Here is a 17,021-nt window from a genome sequence, read left to right as displayed (position 1 = left end):
TGTCTATGTGTATATATGCATACACATACATGTGCTCACATGTATGCATACACACAAACATATATCCATGCATGTACATGCATATGCTTAAAATCTACACATGTATTCATACACACTGTGTACACATGTACACACATATATGAATGTGCATATGGGCACACATGTGCAAATATGACTGAGTTCTAATCACCTGGGTAAACAGAGCTTGGACTTTCCCTTTTCTATGGATCAAGGTTTCCTTAAGTCAGGCACCCTGCAGACGGCGCCTCTGCATGCACATGTGACCTCATTTTATGAGCAGGACTTGAGATTTTCTGTCCTTGAAAGCTGTTCATTTTTCTCTCTCTCTCTCTGAGCCCAGGCTTATTGACTTTTCTCTCATCTAAAGAGGGCTGGAAAGTAACAGGCTAACAGAACTCTTTCTGTCACTTCTCCACTCTCACATTTCTTTCAGGAGTTGATTTCCAGATGAAAACCCTCATTGTGGATGGAGAGCAAACAGTTCTGCAGCTTTGGGACACGGCGGGGCAGGAGAGGCAAGTGCTGTTGACACGCTTCAGATTCCACTTAGGTTTGGAAAGATGAGCCGGGGAGGATGCTTGATGTTCTTTATACTCATAATTATGGAATGCCATTATGCCATATATATATATCACAGTTATGTCATGCTGGTCTTAGTTATATTAGTAACTATAAGGTATATTATACACTAAGTTATGCCATATTTTTCCACATCATCTCTTCTCTTATGTGGGTATCAGCTGCATGAGAGGAGAGCCTTCAAGCTTCTTTGGAGCTGATATCTACTTGGAACAAAAAGAATACACTTTCCTAATGAGAGTCTAGATGAGGCACCACTTCTGAGCACAGTACGAGGCACTGCTTAGCTGTTCAGTAAATGGTGGAGAAGCGAACTCCACTTAGCTCCAGGGCAAAGGCACGAACTAAATGGCAGACTCCAGCTGGTGACGATGCTCATTTTGCATTTGTTGCCAGTGAGCAGAAGCATAAAGCATAGATTGTAATCTTTCCTAACACCTTGAACAGAGTCTACTCAGTTATTCAACAAATGAGTGTGGGGCGCCTGCCTCTGTCCCGGGCACTCTTCAGGTGTTCATCTGTGTTCTGCATCATTAGTTCTTTCCCATCCACTCACCCCACACCTTCCTACTAACCCCACAGATACTGTTCTCTGGTGTGCACCTCCTCCCAGCCTCTCGGTGAACCACATTCTGGTAGCTTGTTGCTGAGGCTGACATCTTTGAGTTAGGCTTTCGTCACGGTTGTGGTTATATTTTGGGTTTAGTATTTTAGATGAAGTGATGGGCTTTCCTAGATCAGTCACTCCTTCCTCAGTTCATTACCTTTTCCTAGGTCAACTGAGGTTGATTGTGCACAACGAGGGAAGATTGTACACAATGAGAGAAGAAAAGGAGAATAAAGGAGACAAAGAACGAGGCGGCTGTCAGCTGACTGAGTCACAGTGCGCTTTTCTGCTTTCCAGATTCAGAAGTATTGCCAAGTCTTACTTCAGAAAAGCCGATGGCGTTTTGCTGCTGTATGACGTCACGTGTGAGAAAAGCTTTCTTAACGTACGAGAATGGGTAGGCATGATCGAGGTAAGGAATCAACGTGGAGAAACAGCAAATTACAGACCATCTCAGAAAGTGTTATTGCTCTTTGTTGGTGTGAACTTGTTTAGAAGCCATTGGTCGGAGTTGGAGGAAGAAGGAGGAAGTTAAGTTTCCAGTGGCTGTTGGCAGGGTCGGCCCCTTCCTCGGGAGTTGCGTAAGTTCCTCCAAAGCCCCGGCCACTGCTAGGTAACTTCTAGGAATCAGACTTCTGGGTTATGTTCTAGATAATATCGGAACCCCATGCAACCACGTGAGAACGCAGGTTACCTAAGAAGAGGCAGCTTTTACAAACATGACAGTGGTGGTGTTGGTGTGTAGTGTGGTTGGGTGTGTGAAACACCTGGGTGTGAGCGAGCATGTGCTGAGGTGTGAAGGCTGTAGCAACTTTGTTTTCACAACTATTGTGATTGTGATGTAGGGTCTTTAGTCACCTCTGAAACACCAGTTGTATTTTTAACGTATGGAGCAATAGCTATGGTTAAGTACACTGAGTACCATCGGACTCCAATTAGAATGGCAGTCATCAAGAACACAAACAATAATAAATGCTGGTGAGGAGGTGGGGAAATAGAAACTCTTGTCCGCTGTTGGTGGGACTGCGGCTTAGTAGCACTACTATGGAAATCAGCCTCTTTGTTCCTAAAACACCTGAGAATGGGACCACCATATGATCCAGTGGTAGCACTCCTCAGCATCTTTCCAAAAGAATTCAAATCAGAATATTATAGTAAGATAGGCATATCCATATTGATAGCAGCACAATTCACGATAGCTAGATTGTGGAAAAAACATAGGTGTAAGTCAGCAGATGAATAGAAAATAAAATGTGGTATCTGTACACAGTGGAATTTTCTCAGACATAAAGAACTCTATGTACATGATGTGAATTCACAAACATATCAAAGTCAGTCACTAAGCCAAAACATAAGAAGGAGGGAGAGGGAGGAAATAGGGTGGGAATTGGGGAAGGGCTAAATGAGTGATGTGTGCATGTATGCCCCTACCATCTTGTACTGCATTAATAATAAAAAGAACAAAATTATGTTATTTGCAGGAAAATATATAGAACCGGAGAATACAATGCTAAGTGAGATTAGCCAGTCTCAGAAAGTCAAGAGCAAAAATTCTTTTTTCATATGTGGAAGATAGAAAGAAAATAGAAAACAAAAGGACTGCAGATCAGTGAAGAGAGAGACCAGGACTATGGGAGGGAGGTGGGGAGGGGAAAAAAGAGGAATGAGGAAGGAAATAGTTGAGCAAGGCTGTGCCCATATATGAAGGTATCAGTACAGCTCTCACTAACATGAAGGGAGGAGAGAGAAGGGGGAGCGGATTAGGGTGCAAAAGGAAACACATCAGGCTCTGTGCATGTATGTCAGTATTGCTTTGAACCTCATTGTGATATGTAGTTATAATACATGAATAAACAAATGGAAAAAAGAAAAGTAAGATTGTGCTTTTTACTGAGGAGGTTTTATATCATTTGGTTCATAATAAAAAATTTTTAAAGATAAATGATCTTGATCATATTTAATGTGCTATTAACAGTTATTAGTAAACAAAACTACAGTCCAGGCTATGGTTCAGTACACTCTTGAAAAATCAGTGGCTAATATAGCTTTTCAAGTAAGTATATTAACTAACTGTAATTTTTTTTTTTTTTTTGCGGTACTGGGGATGGAACCCAGGGGCATTCAGCCTCTGAGCTACTCCCCCAGCCCTATTTTTTATTCTTTATTTTGAAACAGGGTCTCACTGAGTTGCAAATGGCCTCACAAAGTAGTAGCTGAGGCTGTCCATGAACCGCAATCCTCCTGTCTCAGCCTCCCAAATGCTGGGATTACAAGTGTGTGCCATCATGCCTGGCTAACTGTGATTTTAAATGGATATTAAATTGCAGTAGTGGCTAACCAGGACTGATGGTTGTCTGATTTAATGTTAGCCTCTGGGATTAATGTTCTCTCATACCAAGGAAGGAATAGGAGAAATGACTGCAATTGGCAATAAAACTTCAGCAGTGAAAGCAAATATGCCCTTTTTTCTACCCAAATATCATGACTTAAAATTATTATAAATTATAAATACAGTAAAAGTGTAGTCTTATTTAGTGTGTGAGTATGTGTGTGTGTGTGTGTGTGTGTGTGTGTGTGTGTGTGTGTGTGTGTTTACACACATTGTTTTTTGCTTATGGCACTGGAAATTAAACCCAGGAACATTCTACCTTTGAGTTACACCTCCAACCCTTTTTATTTATTTATTTTTTAAACAGGGTTTCACTGAATTTCTGAGGCTGGCCTAGAACCCATGTTCCTCCTGTCTCAGCCACCTAAGTCCTAAAATTATGGGTGTGGGCCACAGTGCTGAGCTATATAATAACTTTACAAATTTCTCCATGTTGCATTCATGTCTATAACATCTAAGAAAGGAAGTCAGAAACATGATCAGTTTTTATGAGATACTTGAGGTCTAGAAAGTATATGGCACTTGCTTGTATTTATGGAATGGCCAGGGGCATGATAAAGGCTCAGTGTAGACCTCCTGATCCAGTTCTGGTTACTACTGTGATAAAGCTCCAGAGTGAACTGCTTATTAATAGAAGAAGCCTTTGATGAAAAGAAAGAAATTCAAAGGTACAATTAGTACGTGCACGAGAGGCAGTGGCTCAAGGGAACCAAAGAGCCACCTGGTTAGAACAGTGAGTCCAGAGGAAAACTTTTCAAGTTGTAACTTGGGCTTAGTCATCATTTTAAATCTTTGCATTATGCTCAAGAAAAGGAGGCACAGAGGGCCCTCAGTCGCCATGAAGAGCCCTTTCCTGAAGTGGCCCACAGCTATGTTTTGTTAATTTTTAGCACCTGCCCATGGTAAGTACCCCTTTCAGCCATCAATATCACCTCTTCATAGGTCCTTAAAATGGAAAACTATTTAGAGTGAATTCTTAAATTTGTTATGGGGAAAAATACCATGTGGCATTTGAATTTCCTCTTAGGAAAGAATGGACACAGCGACATTTCTTCATTTTTTTTTAACCTGAGGCAATCCTATGGACTATATATATATATATATATGGCCGCTATACATTGAATGGAAATGAACGGTGCCATTTCAGAAATAGGCCAGAGGATTGAGTGGTGAATGGGTCCTCTGCAATGATAGTTGGCATACCTGATGAAAAACCACTGCATTACAAAACTTTGGCATGTGTCCTTAGATGCCCTTTTTTGTTCTCTCTTGCTTCTGGTCTCCATGATGTGAGAGCAGAGCTCTTGCTTTCTCCCTTTTTCTGCCTCCTGCCGCAGTGCCCTGAGCTCTGCCAGTGCCCGTATGGCATGGAATGCACCCCTAAAATCTCCAGAACTGTGAGCAAATAAGTCTTCTTTCCTCTAAGTTGTGTGGTCAGGTCTTTCGGGTTACAGCAGTGAAAATACTGATTGAAACAGGATATGAGATATCTTTCTGACTTTTACACACTTGTGTTCCTACTCTTGGCAGGCCTGTGCCAGGTGCTTGGGATATATCTCTTTGTAAAACAAAGAGCCTTGTCCTTGTGGGGCTTTTATTATAATGCAGGAAACAGCTAACAAGCAACAAATATAATTAAATAAAAGATACAGTGTGACAGAGAGTGGTACATGTTATGGAAGCAAAAAGAGAAAGTTGAAGTAGTCATCAGTGTGGTCAGGGTGGCCCCCACTGAAAAATGACACCGGAGTGAAGACTTGGAGGAAGGCCAGTTTTTACCTGTGGTACTGTGAGAAGTCAAGACACTCACCTTCGTGGCTTACTTGAGTGAATATTGATTAATGACTTCCAGTGACTCCCAAGAAGGTCGCCAAGGACACAGTTCCTGAGCACGTGCAGGAGGGAGCAGCACATCTTGGGGAGGGCCTTTCCTTTTCTTCTTAATGTTGCTTCTCCATGTTCTTTCTATGCTCTGGTGCCTTCCAAGAAAAGTTGTCTGAAGAGAAAGTCAGTCAAATGCAACTTCATTTTAAGGCTCATGTCTTGATGTTTAAAGATATTATCTCCAATGTAATATAGGGTACTAAATTGTTGTAACTGGCTATAAGACTTGGATGACAATAATAGGTATGCATTTTATTCTATTGAAATATGACTCAATGATTACAAAGGCCGTGAAAGTGTGTTCACATTTATACATTTTTACTCAAGATTCTGACTATATCATCTGAGGGCAGTTGCTGCTGCTGCTGCTACTGTTAACATTATAATTTCTTCAGTGTTTGATATAGGCCCCATTTTTTTCTTCTTGGTAGGATTCAGCCCAGGAAGCTGTTCCCATCATGGTGGTAGGAAACAAGGTCGATCTTCGTGAAGCTGCTGCCACAGAGGGACAAAAGTGTGTGCCTGGATATTTTGGAGAAAAACTGGCCATGGTAAGAGTGAGGGTGGGTGTAAACCAGAAGAGAAAAGGGTCGAGTGGCTTTGGAGTCAGTGTCATTCACATTTGTGCCTGTGCTTAAGAGGGTCTTTGACAAATCTCTGTCGCTTGGTAGGGGAACTGTCCTTCTTACACAGTAGAACTCCCCACACCCCTCCCCGTGCGTGAGTGTGATGATGGCAAGGAGTAAATCTCTCAGGATGCAAACAGTCACATCATCATTTCCCCCTTCTGAGTATTGACAAAGAGAATTCAAAACAATTTCCCCATCTTTCTTCTCCCTCTCACCCCTTCATGGAGTCCTCTAATCCTGGAATCCAGGTAAAGGAAAAAGAATGAGTGCTTTATTTTGAAAAGATGAGTTTGGTTCCAGACGGTTACCATGCCGAGAAAAAGTCAGAGTGATGTCTCATCTGTGTTGAAGAGAATTGAAAGCCTTTTTTCCTCCAAGATTTGTGCCTGTTTGGAGTAGTCTAAAATTATTTTTGATTACACATTTCTGTAGAGGATTGATTTTATTCCTATGCAGATTATTACTGTGGGGAATGTTTTTCTTCCCATTACTAGTAACCACTGTCGGAACACTCCCACTGCATTCTTTACCCATACCAGGAGTCAGCTGCACCTGAGGTCAAGTAAGTTCACACTGCAGCAGTGTGACTTGCTGTTGACATCGGTGTCTTTCCTGAGTATGAGCAAAGGACTGCTCTCAGGCACAGGTGTATGGGCTTTAAGAAGAACATCACCATTTGCAGTTGGAAATCTCATTTTATGCTTTAGAACTGCAAAACAAATGAGATTAACCACAGCAGGCAGTGAGATCCAGAGGAGATTCATCCCATGCATGGTGTATCCACTGTGAGACACACACTTCATTCTGTACAAGTGAAGATCAGAGAACAGAACCAGCAGTCCTGGTCCTTGCACAGTGACTCTCTGGGACACAGACATTAAACTCATGTAGTCCACGTGCCAGACTCTGTTCCACACAGCCCCTTCAAGACCTGGTAGTTCGTGGCCACCTGCCGGCTTTGTTCCCTCTCAGAGTCCTTGCTTTGCCTCCGTCAGCATTTCATCACGTCCATCCTCCTGCATCCTCGAAGGCAGTCTGTTTCACTCTGCAACATCCTGGATGTAGTCAGCAGCAGCACTGACTTTTTGCTTGTACTGGGGATTGAACCTACCGGCATTTTACCTCTGAGCTATGCCCTCCAGCCCTATTTTACTTTTTCATTTTAAAACAGGATCTCACTAAATTGCTGAGGCTATCATTGAACCTGTGGTCCTCCTTTTTTACCCTCCCAAATACTGGGATTACAGGTGTGTACCACTGTGCCCAAAAGCACTGACTTTCTGCTAAACGTCCATTCATTCTGTGACATGTAAAATTATCCGTGGATTTCGAGCTCCTTGGTAAAGGTCTCTTGTGAAGCCTCTCCCCACGCTCAGCCTCTTCTCTCTCCATGCTCCAGAGCAAACATCAAATTCCCCTCTGTCCCACACAGGAATATTTAATCCACACCCAGACCCACAGCACACCTAGTTCTCTTTCATTTAGAGAAAATGTCTCCAGCTTGTTAGGCAAAGACACGCAAAAATAACTGCAGAAATTATTTGATGGCAAATACTATATAGAAAAAATACAGAGTATTGTGAGGTTTTATGACAGAAAAAAAAACTAATACAGACTTTTTAGGGTTGGAAATGACTTAATCTTAATTTTCAAGGGAGGGTTAGATAAAAATCCCAAAGATAGGTGAGGAGTCATAATGGTGAAGCAGCTCGTAAGGGAGGAGTAAACTAGGTGATGGAAGGGCAGGTGCTGAGGTCCTGAGGTCAGTGGGAACTGGGGCGGTGGATATCTGCAGGGAAGGGCAAGGTCACTGGAGCTGACGAGTGAGTGGAAGGAAATGCTGTGTCACATGAGGCAGGGCCTTTTTGGCCACAGGAGAGCACTTGAGTGTCACTGAAGAGGGTTGGGAGGCATGGGGACGTTTGAAGCAAGAGGACGATAGGGTCAGTGATCTTACACCTGACTGCTTGGAGGTTGAACAGGAGAGCATGAGAAAATGTGCCTTCGCTTTAGTATCCCAGAGGCCTCTGGCTCCTGAGAGATGAAGATGCTGGCAAGCAGACAGGCATCTGATGGACATTTAATCCTTAGTGGCTCCCTTACGCTAGCATCTTTACCTCACTTAAATTATTTAATAGAGAACGTTTGGTAGCATGTATATGATGATTGGAACTTTACAAAACTTAACACGAGAAATTTTGTATTTTTATGGAAAATAAAAGTCCTCTGACTTAGGAACTAACCATACTCTTAAGTATTGAAGTTCTGAATTCAGTTTTCTTAATTACTAGTCTCACTTCATGGTCAACATGGATTTTGTAGTGACTAAAATTTTAGGAAGCCAAATTAAGGACATATATAGTTGCATACATTTAATTGTGTCTTTAACTGTGCGCAATTCTTTTCTACAGAGCTATGGAGCATTGTTCTGTGAAACGAGTGCCAAAGATGGGTCCAATATAGTGGAGGCCGTTCTCCATCTTGCTCGGTAAGTGTTGCCTTAAGTTTGGAAAATTAGACAAAGTGAATTTCACTTCGCTAATTCATATATTCAATTTGTTGACAGTAACATTCAGTGAGTAATACCCTTCTGTCTTCTAGTCATGTAGGAGAAACACACATTGGTATAAAAACTGGTAGTGCTGCTTGTTCACTGCAAACATTGGCAAAATGTCTTTATTGCCAAAGAAAACAGGTGCATCTGAGGTGTTGTTTATGTTCCTGAAAAATGTCAGCACAAAGCTAATAATTGACTTGTATGAATCATCTCCAGGAACCACATTTTAAATACAAGAGACTATTGTGAATACAGCTATCTGTTATGACATTTTATTGAATAAATGGGGAGAAAGGGAAAAAAAAAACTAACAAAGCACATTGTATATCATGCCAGTTGGAATCAAAATTATTACCCAGGTAATTATTAAACTAGTGCTATGGTTGTTAATAATAAATATTTGAGGGTATATATTGGAATGAAAATTACATCATTATAGAACATGCATATAAATAGACATGCTTTAATTATTAAAATATTCTCAGGAAAGAAAACATTATTTTCTAGATCCATGTCTTTTTTTTTTTTTTTAGTACTGGGGATGGAACCATTCTATTTCCAAGCTGCACCCCTAGCCCTATTTTTTATTCTTTATTTTGAAATGGGGTCTCACTATGTTGCAAAGGGCCTCACTAAGTAGCTGAGGCTTTCCTCAAACTGTGATCCTCCTTTGTCAGCCTCCCAAATGCTAGGATTACAAACATGCTCTATCACAACCAGCTTTAAATTCATCTCTTTTGCAGAGTTTTTCTGCTACAGATGAAAAGATAGTTCCTTAGTGGCCTAAAGGGATTATATGTACTACATTGTAAACAGGAAAAAAATTAAAATATGCATAAACAAAATTTAGGAAAATTATCTCTAATCGTAAACAAAGCAAACATCAGTTTAGACATGTAATTCTTGTTCTGATTATTTTTGAAATTTTATTGGAATCTTTCATGTGATTTTCGACCTATTCTACCAAACATTACAATTAGAGTATATTGCAGCTGGGCATGGTGGCACACATCTGTAATCCTAGTACTTGGGAGGCTGAGACAGGAGGATCACAGGTTCGCAGCCAGCCTCAGATACTTAGTGAATCCCTCTGTCAAAATAAAGAATAAAAAATAGGGCTGGTGGTGTAGCTTGGAGATAGAATGTTCCTTTCCCAGTACTAGGAAGGACAGACGGACGGACGGACGGATGGACGGACGGATGGAAGGAAGGAAGGAATCATTGTAATAATTTCAGTGCTACTTTGCAATTAACAACTTGGTATTTATGATGCCTAACAGACTAGACTTAGTAGTCTTGGGCTTGGGTCTGGGGATATATGGGTTCCCTCACTAGAGAGAATGAGTAAATGGGTGCCAGACTGCATGACACTAGTTTGCGTCAGGGCTTAGTGGAAGTCCTGGGATCACACTCAGCATCATTGAACATTTTCCTCTTTGACATCAATCTAAGAGAAATGGCCACCTTCCCCAACCCTGTGACCCTGGAAATCATCTCTATTTAAAGCAAAACCAGTGCTCACTTTGAGTGTAAACTAGAACAGGTAGAGAAAAAGGCAAATATTTAAGCATATATAGGTTCAGCTGAATGACATAATTTTTTTGCCCATGATTAGTAAAAGAATCATGGGCTAATATTACATTTGTCATAAAAGAATAAAAGAGCCAGAGTAAAATATATCTAGATATGTATGGACAAATAATGGATTCTTTGTGTCTCTGGGTATATAGGAAATACCAAATGCTTTTGGCCAAACAAGCAACTTTTAGTAAAGAGAGAATTCAGTGAAATGTAGCATTTGCCTTTACTCAAGGTGGAATAATTGCTGAGTTGATGGGTGTTTTCACTTTTACAAATGGGTGTGTGGTGTTTCATGAATGTATACCTGAGGATTCCTGGAGAGAGATGTAGCTGCTGGGGCTGTGAGGGATGGGGGAGGAGCCATGGGTCTTTAGAGCACCCCAGATTTAGTAAGAGCTGGGTGCTGCCTGCGCCCTGCTCTGTGGAGCATTGACTTCTGCTCCTACAGAGTAGGAAATGATACTGCAGGTCAAGCTCCCTATAGGTGGAGCATTCCTACCCAACACTCTGAAATGCTCAGATATTGATGGTCAAAACATTTTGTATTTTGGGGCATTTCCAGTTAGGGAAACTCAGCTAGTAAAGTCTATGCATACGTTCCCAAATCCTTAAAACTTCGGAATCTGAAACACCTCTGTGCCCAGGCATTTTATAAAAGAGATACTCAAGTTGCACCAGGTTACAGGCTTTTGCCTAGCATATTGGAGGAGTGTAGGAGAAGGAGACTCCAGTCCATTCTAAAATCTACCCATAAATGGCTTTTCATCCTTCAGCAATTCCCTGGTTTCCTTTAGGCTTCTCTCTTCTATAAATGAGAGACAGGCCTGAAACAGTGATCTCAGGGTCCTTCCCAATACTAACAGCCTATGACCTACATGTGATGGCAGCGCTGCACTGAGCAACATAACCCTTACTGATGCCCAGCTATCTTACGAGGCCCTAATAGAGTTAAGTGGATGTGAGGTGTCCTGAGCACACCACAGTGTGGACTCACTTCTCTGTATTGTATCATAAACATGCGAGGGGTTGCATGCCGCCTGCTTCCTCCCATCTGCTCCCGTGTGTGGCCTGCTGGGTCAGCCAGGCATCGGCCCTGTTTACAGTGTAGCTTAGACACCAGCTAGTGTTTGTTCACTTAAGGCAACGGGTGTACAGAGGCATTTTGATAGCAGGATCATTTCAACTGTGTAATGGTCAGGTCATAGGTACTTTTTAAGCTTTAGCCAATTAAATCAGACAAGCTACTTCTGAGCCACTTATCATGGATGAGTTTTTTTTTTTCCTTTGAATTGTCATAGCCTGGTTTAGGCCTCGTTACGTTAGCAATATGTTAAATATAAAAGTTATAAATAAAGCAAATATGTGAAGACTGTAATTGTTATGCTTTACCTTCAGATTTGCATGTTGAAGTATTCAAGTTTAAAATGGAAATGATATAGTCTCTACAGGTAGAATTACTACTTTTAAGTTTTACAACCTTTAGAAAATTGTATATTATGCAGAGCACATAGATCTTGATCTAGATTTCAAGGGGTGATTCCAGCATGGTCCCTTTTATACCACACAATGTCTAAAATGTGGAATAAGAGATAGTATAGGTTTGCAAGAGTCTGAAATACAATTTGCTTTTGAGGGGAGGCTGTATGTTCTGGGTCATAACCCGAACTACACATTTATTCTTTGAAAATCTCCCAATCCCAGGTAAATTTTATCCTAAAGGTACGATTTTTCTATAGGGTTGCTAGGCTAGCTTTCATAACCGTGGTCTCATTGTGAGTAAAGTCACCATCTCTAGAACCACTGGCTTTAAACATTTTGCAGTAGATTCAAATTTAACAGGCATTCAGTTGATCAACAACTCCAAATCAGAGAAAAACACAAAAAGCTCAACGTGATGTACTATTTTAACCTAAAATCTGAGCCTCTTGGGTGTAAATCTGTTTATAAGAATGATCATTATTATTTTTAGTTTTAACTTTTTGGATTGACACATAAAAATTATTCATAGTTTTAAAATGCAGTTCTTAAGCAAGTGGTAGTTTTATTTATTTATTTATTTATTTATTGGTGGTACTGGGGTTCCTGGAAGCCCTTCTACCTCTGGGCTACACTCCCAGGCCTATTTTTACTTTTTTTAAATTTTATTTGGAAATAGGGTCTCCTAAGCCAGCGCGCGCGGCTGGCTTCGAACCTGTGCGATCCTCCTGTCTCTGCCTCCCAAGCGCGGGGATTACAAGCGTGCGCCACCATGCCCGGCCTGCAAGTGGTAGTTTTTAATGAGGTGACTTGATAGCCCCAAGTCTTTTCCTCTTACCTCCTTAATATACATTTTTGCCTGCATTTTTGGTGGATTAAAGAAACTAAAGGTCAAATGAAAGATGTAAATGTGAAATGAAAGATGTAGGTGTTTCTTTTTCCCTCTTAAAATTTGCCTTCAGGTTCAATAATGTCTGCATTATTAGGATAATTTAACATGTCGGTAGCCCAAAGTTTGGTGAGATATCAAGGAAATAAAAGGAGGCCTTGGAAGCCTTGTTTATGATTAGAGGTAAAGTATGAAAATATATGACCAGGCAGCCACGTGATGTGATGCAGGCCATTTGACCCGCCCGAAAGGAGAGATGCAGGCTGTCTTGTTATGCCCCTCTGACAGGTGAGATGAGTGTTTAGTCAGTTTGATCAAAGTAGCACAGCTTGGAAGTGGTAGAGTCAGGTGTCTTCACTATTAGCCTAAACCACTGTTGGGTACGTAAGCGTTGGTCTTCGCAGGATTCCGTCTGCATTGGCTTCCCTTTTCCCCTCCCTCTCTCTCTGCCTGACGTCTTCCATCCTCATGGCTTCCGAAATCATAACTAGCTGGTGGCATTGAGTTTCTGTAATTTTAACCCCTATATATTTATAAAATTCCATAAGTGTATCCTGAGCCAACTGGAAATTGTATAGTATAACCACCCCAATATATCCAAATCCAATATGGTCATGTTCATTAAACCTTCATTCTGGGTTCCCTGTCTCAGGTATCTACCAAAATTATAGCTAAAAGCTAGTCACTCAGACTCAAATCCTTGTCTGTGTGTGTTGAGGGGGATAGTAGGAGTGGAATCCAGAGATATTCTAACTAAGCTACACACCCAACCATATTGTATTATTTTATTTTGAAACAGGCTCTCACTAAGTTGAGGAGGGCCTCACTAAGTAGCTGAGACTGGACTCGAACCTGCAATCCACCTGTCTTAGCCTCCCAAGTACTGCAGTGGATTCTAAGTGTGCACCACTGCACCAGCTACTCAGACTCGACCTCGTGGCTTTCATCTCCTCTCTTGCTTCTCTGTCTGTCTCCAGTGGGCTCTGAGTGCAGCGGGTTCACAGGTACGTGTCTGCTTCTCTTGACTCCATGTCTCTCTCTCCCTCGCCTTTGGTTCAGACCTTAAAATTTCTCACCTTGGTTAGTAAATAGTAATAGTGTAAATAGTGTAAATAGTGGAATCTGTGTATATAAAAATCAATTTAACACTGACTCTTTAGCTTAAAACCTCATATTGGTATGTTTCTTAAGATACAACGTCCAAGCTCCTGAGACCTGGCTAATAGACCCTCTCATCCTAATCTCATCTTCCTCTTTAGTTGAATCCTTTTTTTTTTTTTCCTAAAATGATGATGACCTGTAGACATAAAAAACTCTGTGCCCATTTGTGGCCAAGCCCTATAGTGCCTTAGCCTTTATGAGTGCTGTTCCCTGCACCTGGAATTTCCCTTTGCCCTTGACTGCAGGTGAATCCCTATTATTTCAAGTGGTCCCTCTAATGTCAGAGTCCCAGAAAGCTCCATAAAGCTAAAATACTCTGTACATGTGTGTTAGTCTCTTTCTTAGGACCTTGTTAAGTACTTATTTAGGTACCTCAGAGCTCTCTAGCTGAGGGTCTCATAGCCAGGTATTAATTGGGCATTTGTTTAATGAAAAAATGAACAAATTTTTTTATTTGAAGATTATTTTACTGTTCCTTATCTCTTTGACACATTCTCACAGATATTATGACTCAAATCATGTACTTTCATCCAACAGTTCTAGAGGTCAAGAGTCTTTCAGGGTGTTTGGGTTAATTGTACGTTGTTTCTTTTCCTGAGGCTTGGTTTCCTCATCTTCATGGTGAGGGTAATGACTCTCAGCTGTCAACCTGTTGTGTGAGTGTGTGAGTGTGTGTGTGTGTGTGTGTGTGTGTGTGTGTGTGTGTAGTGTGTGCATGGTATCTGTTAAAGATAAGTAGCTGGATGTGGTGATGCATGCCTATAACCCCTGCATTTGGGAGGCTGAGACAGGAGGATCCCAGGTTGGTTTGAAAATAGCCTCAGCAACATAGCAAGATTCAGCAGCCTGTCAAGACCCTGTTTCAAAAGCAAAAACAACAACAAACAAGATCCTGTTTCAAAAACAAAAAATAAATAAATAAAAAGGTTTGGAAGTCTAGCTAGGATGTAGAATGCCCCTGGGTTCAGTCCCCAGTACAATAACAACAACAGAAGAAGAAGAAAGAGAAGAGGAGGGGGAAGCGGAAGAGGAGGGGGAGGGGGAGGGGAGGGGGGAGGAATTACAGCGTTTATTAGTTGCTCACAGTAAGAATATCTTATTTACTGCCTCATAGTACAGTGGCTTTCAAAGGTTAGGACACTTCAGAATCTTCTGAAGCTACACTAGGCCAGTTTGTTAGCCACTAGTCACCTCATCGATGGCTAATTCAGACTCATATATCCTGTGTATATTTAATATATGCTGGATTTGGACAGTTTATAAAATATAAAATCTCAATAATGTTATTATTGATTTCATGCTAAAATGATAATATCCTTGCTATACTACATTTAAAAATTGATTAGTGATATGTTAATAAAAGTTATGTCAACTGTCTCCTTTTACATATTTAATTTATCTACTAGGCTAGGTTTGGTGGCACATGCCTGTAATCCCAGAACTTGGGATGCTAAGACAGTATGATTGCAGGTTCAAGGACAGCCTCAGCAATATAGCAAGACTCAGAAACCTAGGGAAATACTATTTCAAAACAAAAATGAAATGGGGCTGGGTGGTATAGCTTGGAGATAGAGCACTCCTAGGGTCAGTCTCTGGTACCAAAAAAAATGGATGTACTAACAATTTTAAAATGATATGTGGATCACCTCATATTTCTATTGAACAACATTGCTCTATTAGAAAAATTCTCAGTAGTTTCAATTAACTACTTCATAATAAACAACCCCCAAATTAGTCACCTATGTTAGACAACTTTTTATTGCTATGACCAAATACCTGGCAAGAACAACTTAGAGGAAGAAATGTTTATTTTGGCTCATGGTTTCAGAGGGCTCAGTCCATGGTCAGCTGACTCCATTGTTCTGGGCCAGAGGTGAGGCAGGAATCATAGCAGAAGGGCGTGGCAGAGGAGAACTGCTCAGCTCCACAGCCAGAAACCAGGAGAGACGGAGAGGCCTGAACGGGTAATGCTCAGTCTAGAGTGTGGGGAACTGCACCGCGCATGCGGCAGTTGGTACAGCATCGTGAAGTGTCAGAAAGAGGCACGGTAGGGTGTGTGTGTGTACACGTGTGTGCATGTTTAGTCTGGTGTTCATAATACCTGTACTAGAGCCAGCCTGCATAGTTTGAGTCCCACTTCTCCATTCATGTAACCTAAGAGACACATCTTAATTTCATTTTACCTTCATTTCCATACCTATAAAGTGATCACAATAAATTTATAAGGTTCTTATGAAGACTATAAGTTAACATGTACAGTGTATTTAGGACAATGTCTAGATGGTTCATATGAACACTCAGCATTGCTATTTTTATTTCTACAGAGCTACTTGTGGCTGAGTTTTGTATCTTAGTAATCTTCTCCCTCCTTCTCACACCCAGGGAAGTGAAAAAACGAACAGACAAGGATGACAGCAAGTCTATCACCAGTCTGGCGGGGCCCAGTTCCAAAAAGTCAACACAGATGAAGAACTGTTGCAATGGTTAAGTCCCAACAGTCTCCCTCTATGAGGCCTTCATTCCCAGAATACTGAGTTCTGTACAGGGTTGATTCTTAGGAGAGTGGTTCATCGTACCCACGCTGTCTGGGGGAGAGTTGTGGCATGCGGGATCTGAACTGTTCTGCTGGGGCCCTCGGAAATCTTGGCTCTTCCTTGCTGTCAGTCAGTGAGCCATTCGGGCCCTCTGGTCCTTAACAGAGTCTTAAAAAGTGACATGTAAATGTTTTAATATGTTTTAAAAAATCACATGCTCAGATTCAAAGTGTAGAAGAAACTCATTGACATGATTCGATTCATGAGGTGGCTGACTTTCTCGTTAACCTATAACAATTAAATTACTTGACTCTAGAGCACTAGTAAAATAGGGTTATTTAGCCTCCCTGTTAACTAGCTTTCTGATACTAGACTTGTGGCTAGCCCATGTCAGGTCTGTGTCCTCTCTGAGAAACAGTCTGACCTCAGAGGCCATGTGTTTCTGGTACCTCTTAGGTTCTGTAGCATTCGAAGCAGAAGGAAACAAAACATGATGGCCTGCAGTTAATAAGGACTCTGGTTATTCTTGATTTTTTTTATTTTTGTCTTTTTGGACTGAGGATCGAACCAGGGCAGTGCGCTTGCCAGGTAAGTGCTTTGCCACTGAGCTACATCCCAGCCCTATTCTTGATTTTTCAATACTGATTTTTCTCACTTCTGAAATAAGGAGAGAATTCATTTGAGGAACAATAGTAATATTTTAAATCCAGTGGT

At 41.2% G+C, this 17,021-nt stretch overlaps 1 protein-coding gene across 1 annotated transcript in view; it reads left to right on the top strand.

Annotated features, from left to right (window-relative positions):
• The window catches only part of RASEF (RAS and EF-hand domain containing), a gene marked incomplete at both ends in the record, with an annotated part of 39,218 nt that extends 22,957 nt beyond the window's left edge, over positions 1–16,261 (top strand). The window contains 5 exons of the mRNA XM_080709342.1: positions 455–536; positions 1,505–1,619; positions 5,912–6,031; positions 8,521–8,597; positions 16,156–16,261. Of these exons, the coding sequence (XP_080565468.1) occupies positions 455–536; positions 1,505–1,619; positions 5,912–6,031; positions 8,521–8,597; positions 16,156–16,261 (500 nt within the window). The remainder of the gene's footprint in view (positions 1–454; positions 537–1,504; positions 1,620–5,911; positions 6,032–8,520; positions 8,598–16,155) is intronic.
• Between the last annotated feature and the right edge of the window lie 760 nt (positions 16,262–17,021).

This window comes from Muscardinus avellanarius, assembly GCF_963383645.1.
Source record: "Muscardinus avellanarius genome assembly, chromosome: 13".
Lineage (NCBI taxonomy): Eukaryota > Metazoa > Chordata > Mammalia > Rodentia > Gliridae > Muscardinus > Muscardinus avellanarius.
The sequence above is the reverse complement of the archived record's forward strand: the minus strand, read 5'-3'. Positions and strand labels throughout refer to the sequence as shown.